Here is a 10,212-nt window from a genome sequence, read left to right as displayed (position 1 = left end):
ACCCCCTACATTGAGTAAGCTTTATGTGTAAGTGTTATTCCTATGGTTTATTTTATAATTAAGCTAACATTAATCCTTTCATAATGATAGCATCTTTGATGAAATGGTTAAAGGAGATTCTCCTTTTATAAGAGAAGATGAACTAGAGAAAGTGCGAAATACAAGATTTGCACAATGGTTCAAAAATTATGTAAGTGCACTTTGTGAATTTAATAAAGATAATATATTTTATATCTTAATGATTATGCACTAATGTTTACATTGCGCTATTATAGGTTCATATTCATAGAGATGAAATTGATGATCGTCTTATTAAGATTTCCTATGGCCCAGCTCGTAGAGTACAATGTTACAAAGGATACTTTGTAAATGGTTTCAAGTTCCATACAAAGGAATATGGGGAAACAAAAAAAACAATGAATAGTGGGGTACTTGTGAAAAGGAGTTGCTACAATGACTATGCCCATGACTTTTATGGCATTTTGATAGATTTCATTGAGTTGAAATATTTTGGTGCTGGAAATAGGGTTGTACTTTTCAAATGTCAATGGTTTGATACAGACAAAGGAGTAAGAGTACACCCCACTCATGGCCTTATTGAAATTAAATACACTTCACTTCTTCGAAGTGGTGAGGCATTCATTTTGGCTGCACAAGCTACATAGGTTTATTATAGTAGTTATCCTTGAACTTTAAAAGAAAGACGAGATTGATGGGCAGTATTTAAAACAAAGGCCAGAGTACTTTTAATCTTTGTCCTATTGAAACTGATAGAGAAAATGAGAATGATCTTAATAGAGGGGTATATCAAGAAACTGAAGTATCTTTTCCAAGACATGTTACTCATTCAGAAGAACTCGATGACCCTGCAATTCTTGTTGATGGTGAATTTGAGGAGGTGAATCCATCAATAATGGTCGATGATGGTGAAGATGGTCAAGAAGATGGAGATGATGGGTTTGAAGGGGAAGATGAATATAGTGATGACAATAATGATGATAATGGCACTAAAGATGAATTACAACATGAAGACAATGAGTTTGCATCCTCTAATGATGATTAGTCATACTATTAATACTTTGCTCATTAATTAGAGGACAATATTGTATTTCTGAATATTTTGCTTACTATGTATTGTGTTTCTATTTTCATATTTTGCTTCTTTTATGAGTTTTGTGAAACTAAAAATTATGCTTTTAATATTTGCATTCAAATTTGTTCATTTTTTCATATCTAACTTTCAAATATATTTTGCATTCTTATTTTTGTTGTTTATATGTCTATGTTTTTTTAATTTTTATTTGAACACATGTAGGGTTCTAAATTTGGTATCATGAGAAACATGAAGGAACAAGGTAGAGGTAAAGGTAGAGGTAGAGGGCATTCTTCATTGCATCATGCAATGCCGCAAAGGTCTACTAGGGCATCAGCAGCATTGGCTCCCATTAATCAATCATCCAATGAGGCACCTACTTCAACTCCTGAGGTGCAGATAAATTTTCCTATTGTTTCTGATGATAGCCCTACCCCTTCTAACTCTGTTTGTGGTGGACTTTTGATGGGTGAAAATGATGGGTCTACTAAATCAAGTAGTAGAGGGCCTAGCGTGGGACTACCCTACCCTCTAAATCCGAATGACAAACTGCATTTGACACCAATAAATGCAGAGTAATCTTCTATCATATCTAACATGTCTTTATAATATTTCTATTTGTAATTGTTTTTGTTTTGTTTAGAATATAATATACTTATATGATGCATTATGTGTTAGTGTTTTTGTTGAGAAGGGGTCAGAACGACAGTTACTTGCATTATAAAAAAAACATTTCAAAGGTCCTTGGCCGACATGGAGAAAAGTTCCTAGTGATGTGAAGGAAATGATGTGGAAGACATTTTAGTATAAATTTTATTATATGATTGTTTTGTTATTTATTTAAATTAAGAATTTTTTTAACAATATTCTTTTCAGGAGTATTGTAAATGGAACCTTGAACATAACTGTAAAATCAAAAGTGTATTTGATAAGACTGGCAAAACATGATTAAGGGACATGCTGTCGGATGAGAGGATGAAGGCAATGAAAGAAGTTGGTGCTACTAGCATTAAAGAATGCAAAGGAATGGAAAGGAAGTGGATCAAAAAGGATGTGTGGGATGCCCTCCTCATCGATAATGAATGGGGAATAGATGCATGGCAATCTAAATTAGGAAAAGCAAAGGCAAACCGCTTAACAGAGAAAAAAGGAAGTATTACAAAGCACACGGGCGGTTCACGACCCTTCGTTGTTCATGGCATCAAGTTGGTATGTATTTATATTTTATAAATATCATGTGATATGTTATTAGTACCCTATGATCCTTCTAAAGATGGATTCCTACTTAAAGGGTTATACTTCAAGGGTTAGCTTTCTCTCAACTTACCATGTACATGGTAGTCTCATTAGCCTTAATGCACTAATAATCCCTTAATTAACTATATCATTATGAGCAAGGTATGTATTTATATTTTATAAATATGAAGTGATATGTACATGGTATGTATTTATATTTTATAAATATCACGTGATATGTTAATAGTACCCTATGATCCTTCTAAAGATAGGTTTTTAGTTAAAGTGTTATACTTGCAAGGGTTAGCTTTCGCTCAACTTACCATGTACAAGGTAGTCTCATTAGCCTTAATGCACTAATAATCCCTTAATTAACTATTCATTATGAACAAGGTATGTATTTATATTTTATAAATATGATGTGATATGTACATGGTATGTATTTATATTTTATAAATATCATGTGATATGTTAATAGCACTCTATGATCCTTCTAAAGATGGGTTCCTACTTAAAGGGTTATACTTGAAGTGTTAGCTTTCGCTCAACTTACCATGTACAAGGTAGTCTCATTAGCCTTAATGCACTAATAATCCCTTAATTACATCATTATAGCACTAGTATTATAATGTTGCTATTTTTTTGTCATTTTGAAATGAAGTGCTTTGTGTCACTTTTGTTAAATTATTAGTACTATAATGAACAATGTATTTATTTTATTTATATCTTTATACACTTTAAATTAAAATACAGGCTAAGAAGCAAGGTAGGGAGGTAGGATATTCAGAAATTTTTCAGGCTACACACAAACTCAAAGGTGGAGAAGGTGAATTTATAGACAACAAGTCAAGAGTTTTCAATGTAAGTAAATGTTGAGTCATGTCTCATGCTTTTAATTATTATTTTTAAAATTTTGATTCACAAGTGTGATGAAAATGTTTGTTTTATATATATATTTTCTTGTTTATAATGTTAATTTTTAGTTACCATTGTTCAAGTGTATTAGATGTTATTTGCATGAAGCCATAAAAGTTAATGAGCTTTCCTTTTTATCATTCATTTTTATTGTATAACTTATAAATGTTAATATTTACTTTTAAATGTGTTATAGGAAAAGTATAATGCTGCATTGGTCAACAAATATGGTGATGATATCTCTGTCCATCCAAGTTTCAATGGTCAGTCATTGTATGATGTAATTGGGGGAATGAAGGCTACACGCACAAGTGTATATGGCTTTGGGAGTAGGGTAGACTCAAGATAGTTGTTTAGTGCGGCATCTACATGTCCTTCCACATCTGATTCAGCTTGTGGACCTTCAACCTATTAACCTTTTGCAACAAATGAATCCATGTTGCAAACCCAGCAACTTGCAGAGAAAGTTGAGAATTTAGAAAATACAGTTCTTGAGATTCAACAAGGTCAAGTACGGTTACAAAGTAAATTGGATAAAATCTTGGAGTTGGTGGAACGCGGTAATCCAACATTATTCTCTCAAACAAGCCAATCGGGAATTAATTCAAGGGATGGCACTACCAGAGATGGTGGAGAAGATGCATAAGTAGACTGAGATGAACTTTAAAATGGTGTTGTTGACATTTGTTTTGTTGGAGTACTTTTAAAACTATTTTAATATTTCTGATGATTGCTTGCAACTTTATAACTTCATATACTTTACATGAGTTGTTGGATTGTATTATGAATTTATGTTTTATTGTCTTGTGATGAACAAGTGATTGTATGATGGTTTGTAGGATTGTTAAATGGATATGATATTATGTTCATATTATGCATAATACAGTTTTAATGTGTAAAATATGTATATATAATGAATTAAATAATAGTATTCCCAACGGAAAAGTATATTATTTACCGATGGAATCGCAATTATTACCGACGGAGTAATTAATTTTTGGTGAATATAAAATACATTTACCTACAGAATTCCAAAATTTTAATATTTATTACTAACAAAAATACAATACCGACGCAAATTATAGTAATGATATTATGCTTCACCGACGAATAAGAATATTTGCTCCGACGGAACCATAATTTTTACCGATGAATACTATTAAATTAATACTTTTTTACCAACAAAAAAAAACTTTCTACCGACGGAAAGCTTTCTTCACTGACATATTTTTCATTATCAAATTATTTTTAGTGACGAAAATCAATACCTTTTACCGATAGAAATTTGCCTTTTACCGACGGAATTATCATAGCTTAATATGTTTCACCAACGGAAAAAATATTTTTTACCGACAAAAACATTCCATTAACGACGAAGAACACCGACAAAATGAATTAAAGTTTTATATTTAAATAATTATTACTGACAAAAATGTAATCATTACCAACACATAGTTCCGTTGGTAATTATTAATTTGTACCGATAGAAGTTATTATTACCTACGAAAGAGCATTACCGACATGAGATTTAGTAACTGATTATTTTCGACCAAGTTTCCGTTGGTAATGATATCTACCGACGGAATGTCTTCTATTACCGACAAAATATTCCATCGGTATTGGCCTTTTTTCTTGTAGTGATTGGCAAGCAATCTTATTATAGCCTCAAAGCTAATTAGTACCACCTTTGGAGCAATTATCATTTCCTAGTTTGATACTTCAAAAAAAGATCATATTGTCAACATAATACAAACACAACACCTCCCAACCCCTAGAAACATTCACATTCTTATTGCCCATATTGACCCTAAACATCCTACTTAAAATATCCACCACTAATTAATTCAAGATAAGATTCAAAAGAGGGCCCTCTTTCTTGAGAAATTTCCTTTTCTTGATACTCCTACAAAACATGCCTTTGATGAATATGAAAGATTTCCCAAAGCTAATTTTTCAAAATATCTACCCGATCCATGCTCTCAAAATCCCTCAAGTAATCATGGAATGCCTTCCACTTGATGTTATCATGCACCTTGAGAAAATAAATCTTTAAAAGAAAACCTCAACCATTTAAATGTGAACCATCATAATAATAACAACCTCAATATCATGGAATCATAATGGACCAACAAACCCAAATTAAGTAATGAGGACATGATGTGGCAATAAGTGACTTAATAAGGCCAACCTTAGAGATGGAGAAAGCCTTGAATGACATATTCAGTAAAGAAATAAAGCAAAATTCAAGACTAAGAAAATAAGTTTTCCTTAAAACTCTTGTTCTAGCACTACCTCCCATATTTAGAGATTCACAAAAATAAAAATAAAATAAAATAAATCATGCATGATATTGTTTGTGCTCTTTATCATCATATTTCAAGCAAATCCAAGATTTCTATCCAAATACCTTGTAGAATAAGGGTATAAACAATTCTGATGCACCACAACTTAATACATAAAAATGTTAGAGGGGGAAAAAGGTGAGAAGGCAACTAATATTTTATTAATCATCAACTAATATATTGATAAAAGGAAAACTCCATGAGACAACTTCCCACATATTGATGGGTTAATTGTGAACACGCCACATCTCTACAATAAACATACATGCTTGGCCTAACTTGTCACAGACCAAGTTTGCATATATTGTGCTTTATATAGAGCCAAAAAATACATAAATCAGGTTCTACTAAGACTTATATTATATAATTCTACTCAAACTTAAAGTTATCACAAACTTTAACTGTTTTCACTCAAATTAAATTTTAAAAAACTAAATACTTATGAGCTTGTTTTTGTCATGAACTTAGAAAACAAATCTAAGTGAAAAAATAAAATTTAAAAATAATCTTGCAAATTAGTTTTTGGTATTCTTCTCACCTGATAAGCGTCTAAATATATTATATTTTCATTAACATATCTTGTACATTTTCATGTATTTTTTGTAACACCGATGTCCATTTACGCACTTTTTTGCGTTCATTTTGTTTCAAGAAAACGGAAGACCATTTTGAGCTCGTGGAAATACTTTTGAAGTGTTTTGGAAGGCAAATCATGTATATTAGAAGCTCATTCGAGCTCCCAACCAATGGGAGAAAAAAAGGAGAAGAATCGAAGCACCCGCCTTACCCAAATGGCCCCAAACCATTGTCATACAAGCCGCACAACCCAAGCTGGGGCTAGTGCAGCCTCTGTGCAGCCGTACGGAGGCCACACAAAATAGCTTTTGGGTAGGGAGGTCAACAAGGCGGGGATTTACCGGGGGATACATTCCCCCACCCTGGCCACGAATTTATAATCCCATCACCAACCCCGGCCCCGAACGCGAATACGATGAACTTTTTTCCCCATCAGCGTGGGGATTTTTCAGGTTCAAGGGAATCCCCAACCCTAATTAATAAATTAAAATATTATTATTTAAAATAAAATTTATAAAATATTTGCATAAAATACCATAAAAATTTTAATAATTGAGAAATATATTTACAAATATGAGTAGTTGGCATGTTAAAGACCAAACACAAAATGCCAACATATACAATATATAGGCTTTTGTTCAATTTTTATTAAGATATTTATAACATAAAATATAACACATATATATAATATTTAAATTAAATAATTAATATTTCAGGGTCGGATCGGGGCGGTGAGGGTATTCCCTTGCCCCAACCATGACCCCGACGGGGAATAATTTTTCGGCCCCGACCCCCAAGAAATTCCTCAACCCCAGCACCGATGGGGCGTGGAATCAGGTTCCGCGTCGGGGCCAGGGCCTATTGACATCCCTAGCTGGGGCTATGCAGCCCTCGTGTGGCAGCACGGTGCTCGCACGGCCTAACAAAGGGTTGTGCGGCCCTTATGTGGTTGCACAGCACACACACCTTCGGAGAGCACCCAATTCGTGATTTTAAGCCCCAATTCAAAACCTATGTGGGCATCGTGTGGTCGCACACCTACTAGTACACCTGGGAAAGTATAAAAGGTGAACTTAGAGTTTTTCGAAAAGAATCTTAGCTGTCATGTGACTCCACACACTCCAAACGCCAAAACTCATTGCAGGAGGTTGATTCAACCGAGGAATGAAAGGAGAAGAAAGTGGAACAAAAAGGGAACATCTAAGATCTCAACATTGCAAATCCGGAGAGTTCTCATCACCACAATTAGTCGACAAATAGGGAGATTACTATGCACCTTCATTGCCTTTAGCTTGTATATTGTATTCTCTTCCTATTTGATTTCAAACTAAACTCCAAAGGCCACCGAGCTCTGGTTAACATTGGGAGAATAGCTTGTATGAATGATTACTTGATTTTAGATTGATTGTTGGCTTGAAATTTCTTTAGTTTTAATCTATTGTTCTTCATGTTCAATCTATAGTGGATATGGATACTATAGATTTTATTTTGAATGATGTGTGTATGGTGGGATGCATGCATGTATTAGATCATACATAGATTGGAAAAGGATCCAGTGTATCTTCACGCCCAAGATTGAGACTTCTTGTACCCAAAGATATCGTAGGGTTATCAGAAGGGCAAAACCTGTGTGGGATTAAGTCTATCACCGGAGTTTCCGGGGTTGTTGAGTTTAGAGTCTCATGGACCAAAGGCTAGCCAACATCATACCTTGTTCCCAATTCATCTTTAATTTGCTATTCTCTCGAAGGGATCCTTACCCAAAGCCTTCCTTATCCTTTGTGTTTACACATTTTTTAGTTCGTATGGGGTCTTTTATATTTGTTTCTTTGTTCCTTGCAATTAAACGATCATCTCTGTTTGGTACACTATATAGTGTTGTCAAAGAGGATGTAATAGGACTTTTGAATCCCAGAAAATATGACCCTCTCGTGCTCATACACGAGATGTATATTACTTGACAACCCGTCCACTTGTGGCTGGGAATGGTGTTGTAGTCTTTCAATGATACGAGCCTACAACCATCATCACCACTCGCAAGAATTCTGTTATATATGCTAAACTTAGAAATAATAAATAATTATATTTTTTTAAAATGCTTTCAGATTTTTTTTCCCCATTTTGACTCATTTACTAATTATTTCAAGAAACTTTCCACCAAGAAAAAGTATGAAAAAATAAAAAAAAAATACGTTTTTGTGATTTCATTGAAAATATAAATTGAGTAGAAGAAGTAAAGTGTAAAAACTTGCACTTTCCTAGTTTTGGGTAAACAACTAATTAAACATACATTGACTCCTACCTATTGGCATATCTAGAAAGCTATATTAATTTTGAGAAAAGTTATAAAAGAAATTCATTTTAAAATCATTTTATTTTAAAATGGTCTACATGCACATATTAATGATTACAACTAGGCAATAAAGCATATCAACCACTTTATATGGCAAGTGACAATGATAAATTTATGAATGAAAGCATAGGGATGTCCAAATAATCAAAGGAGACAATACCAGTCGTTGGATCCCAAATACGAATGGTGGAAAATGGAGATCCAAGATGGGCATAAAAACAAACTCTAAATTGCATCTAATTTTCTTTTTCATTGCATTTCATAATTTTTACAAATAACACCAATTTCATTCACAGATTGTTATAAAATTTTGATGCCAAAACTTTATTGACACCAATCTTGATTTAATAAATATTCATTGAAATAATCATTTTAACATTTAGGTAGTTTAAACTTGTGCTTTAAAATATACTAACAAATTAGGTAAATGATATCATGTTTTTACTTAAAATCAAGTAAATTAGCTTTGAGCTAAACATCACAAGTTGGTTTTGGATTTTATAAATAAAATGCCCTACTATGTTATATTTCGTTTCCAAGTTTTTGAAAACATATAGCTTTAAATCGTTCAAAGTCTCAAATGTTATAGTTAATCTCCTATACTCGCATGATTAATTAAAGCATTTATTTTCAATGAAAAAATTCTATATCACAAAAATTAAATGCTTGGATCCCAAAAGTTTCTAAACATCTTGTAATTGTTATGTTTATTAATTTTGCATTTTACAACTATTAGTACAACATTATAATGCTCTATGTTCTTTCTCTTTTTAGACTTTCTTTTTTTGCATATATAGTTAGGCAATTGAATATAATGATTTTTATAATTATTGTAAGATGAAAGTTTGCACGTTGTAAATAAACTATAGTAGAAAATTTTGGTTTTTGAACCCAAAAAAATTTTTACTTTGGTCTCTAAATTACATAATTATGTTTACTTTGGCCATGCATTGTACAAATATTTTCATTATTATGCATAATGGCAGAATTTCTTTAACCCTTTAACATAATTTCAATTGAATTAAAATTAAACTAATAATTTTATGAATTAACTAACATCAACATCTTTCATTGAGTTCTAACAATGAATAAACAAATAACTAATTGTATTAAATATTTTATTGAAGTAAAAAATTTAGTAAAGGTACAATGATTGCATTTTATTTTACAAAGTGAGTGGTCAAGAGGAAGTTACCTACATATTATACGGTAAATAGAACTACCATCTTAATAACATAAATAAGTTCCTCTCATTCTAAGGCACATAGTTATATTTTTCAATTAGATTAAGATAATTTTTTATTGGATGTGTATCTAGTTCTTTTATTAATTTCAATAAAGCATAACTATATTTTCTTAAGGTGAAAATAATAGCATGCATTTTTTATTATTATTCAAAGTTTGCAAAACTAATGCAAAGAAACACTTATTAAATCTCCATCATGAAATTCAAACGATATTATAATTTTAATAAAACAATCATTAATTCTTTATATAATTTCATTGCTACAACACATGAAAAATTTTGTAGGGTTTTTTCATGAATATACATAGTATCAAATTTGATTATTTTGCTTGACCCATGTGAAATTTATAATTGCATATATCATTTTAATAATGAAAGATTTCTATTAATGTGTGCTTACATAACCTCCAAAAATGTATCTAAATAATTATGATATTATGGTGGTACATAA

The 10,212-nt window shown here is 31.9% G+C and overlaps 1 protein-coding gene across 2 annotated transcripts; it reads left to right on the top strand.

Moving 5' to 3' along the window:
• The first annotated feature begins 1,349 nt into the window (after window positions 1-1,349).
• LOC120263887 lies at window positions 1,350-4,043 on the top strand. 2 transcript variants are annotated; one of them, XM_039271861.1, is made up of 4 exons: window positions 1,350-1,668; window positions 1,970-2,302; window positions 3,083-3,190; window positions 3,441-4,043. In XM_039271861.1, the coding sequence occupies exons 2-4, from the start codon at window positions 2,051-2,053 to the stop codon at window positions 3,591-3,593; spliced, it is 513 nt and encodes a 170-aa protein (XP_039127795.1). In that variant the 5' UTR covers window positions 1,350-1,668; window positions 1,970-2,050; the 3' UTR covers window positions 3,594-4,043. The 2 variants fall into 2 exon arrangements, with proteins under 2 accessions (XP_039127795.1, XP_039127794.1); XM_039271860.1 differs by having other exon boundaries at window positions 1,772-2,302.
• Window positions 4,044-10,212: the final 6,169 nt, after the last annotated feature.

Source organism: Dioscorea cayenensis, chromosome 6, assembly GCF_009730915.1.
Source record: "Dioscorea cayenensis subsp. rotundata cultivar TDr96_F1 chromosome 6, TDr96_F1_v2_PseudoChromosome.rev07_lg8_w22 25.fasta, whole genome shotgun sequence".
In the NCBI taxonomy this organism is placed as follows: Eukaryota; Viridiplantae; Streptophyta; class Magnoliopsida; order Dioscoreales; family Dioscoreaceae; genus Dioscorea; species Dioscorea cayenensis.
This window is presented reverse-complemented; position numbering and strand designations above follow the sequence as displayed.

Bases quoted from the DNA above. Each gene is read 5' to 3' on its own strand.
- LOC120263887 (XM_039271861.1), top strand. From the start codon at position 2,051: ATGCTGTCGGATGAGAGGATGAAGGCAATGAAAGAAGTTGGTGCTACT. The intron at 2,303-3,082 runs GTATGTATTTAT...ATTAAAATACAG, and splicing joins TTGTTCATGGCATCAAGTTG to GCTAAGAAGCAAGGTAGGGA. The intron at 3,191-3,440 runs GTAAGTAAATGT...AATGTGTTATAG, and splicing joins ACAAGTCAAGAGTTTTCAAT to GAAAAGTATAATGCTGCATT.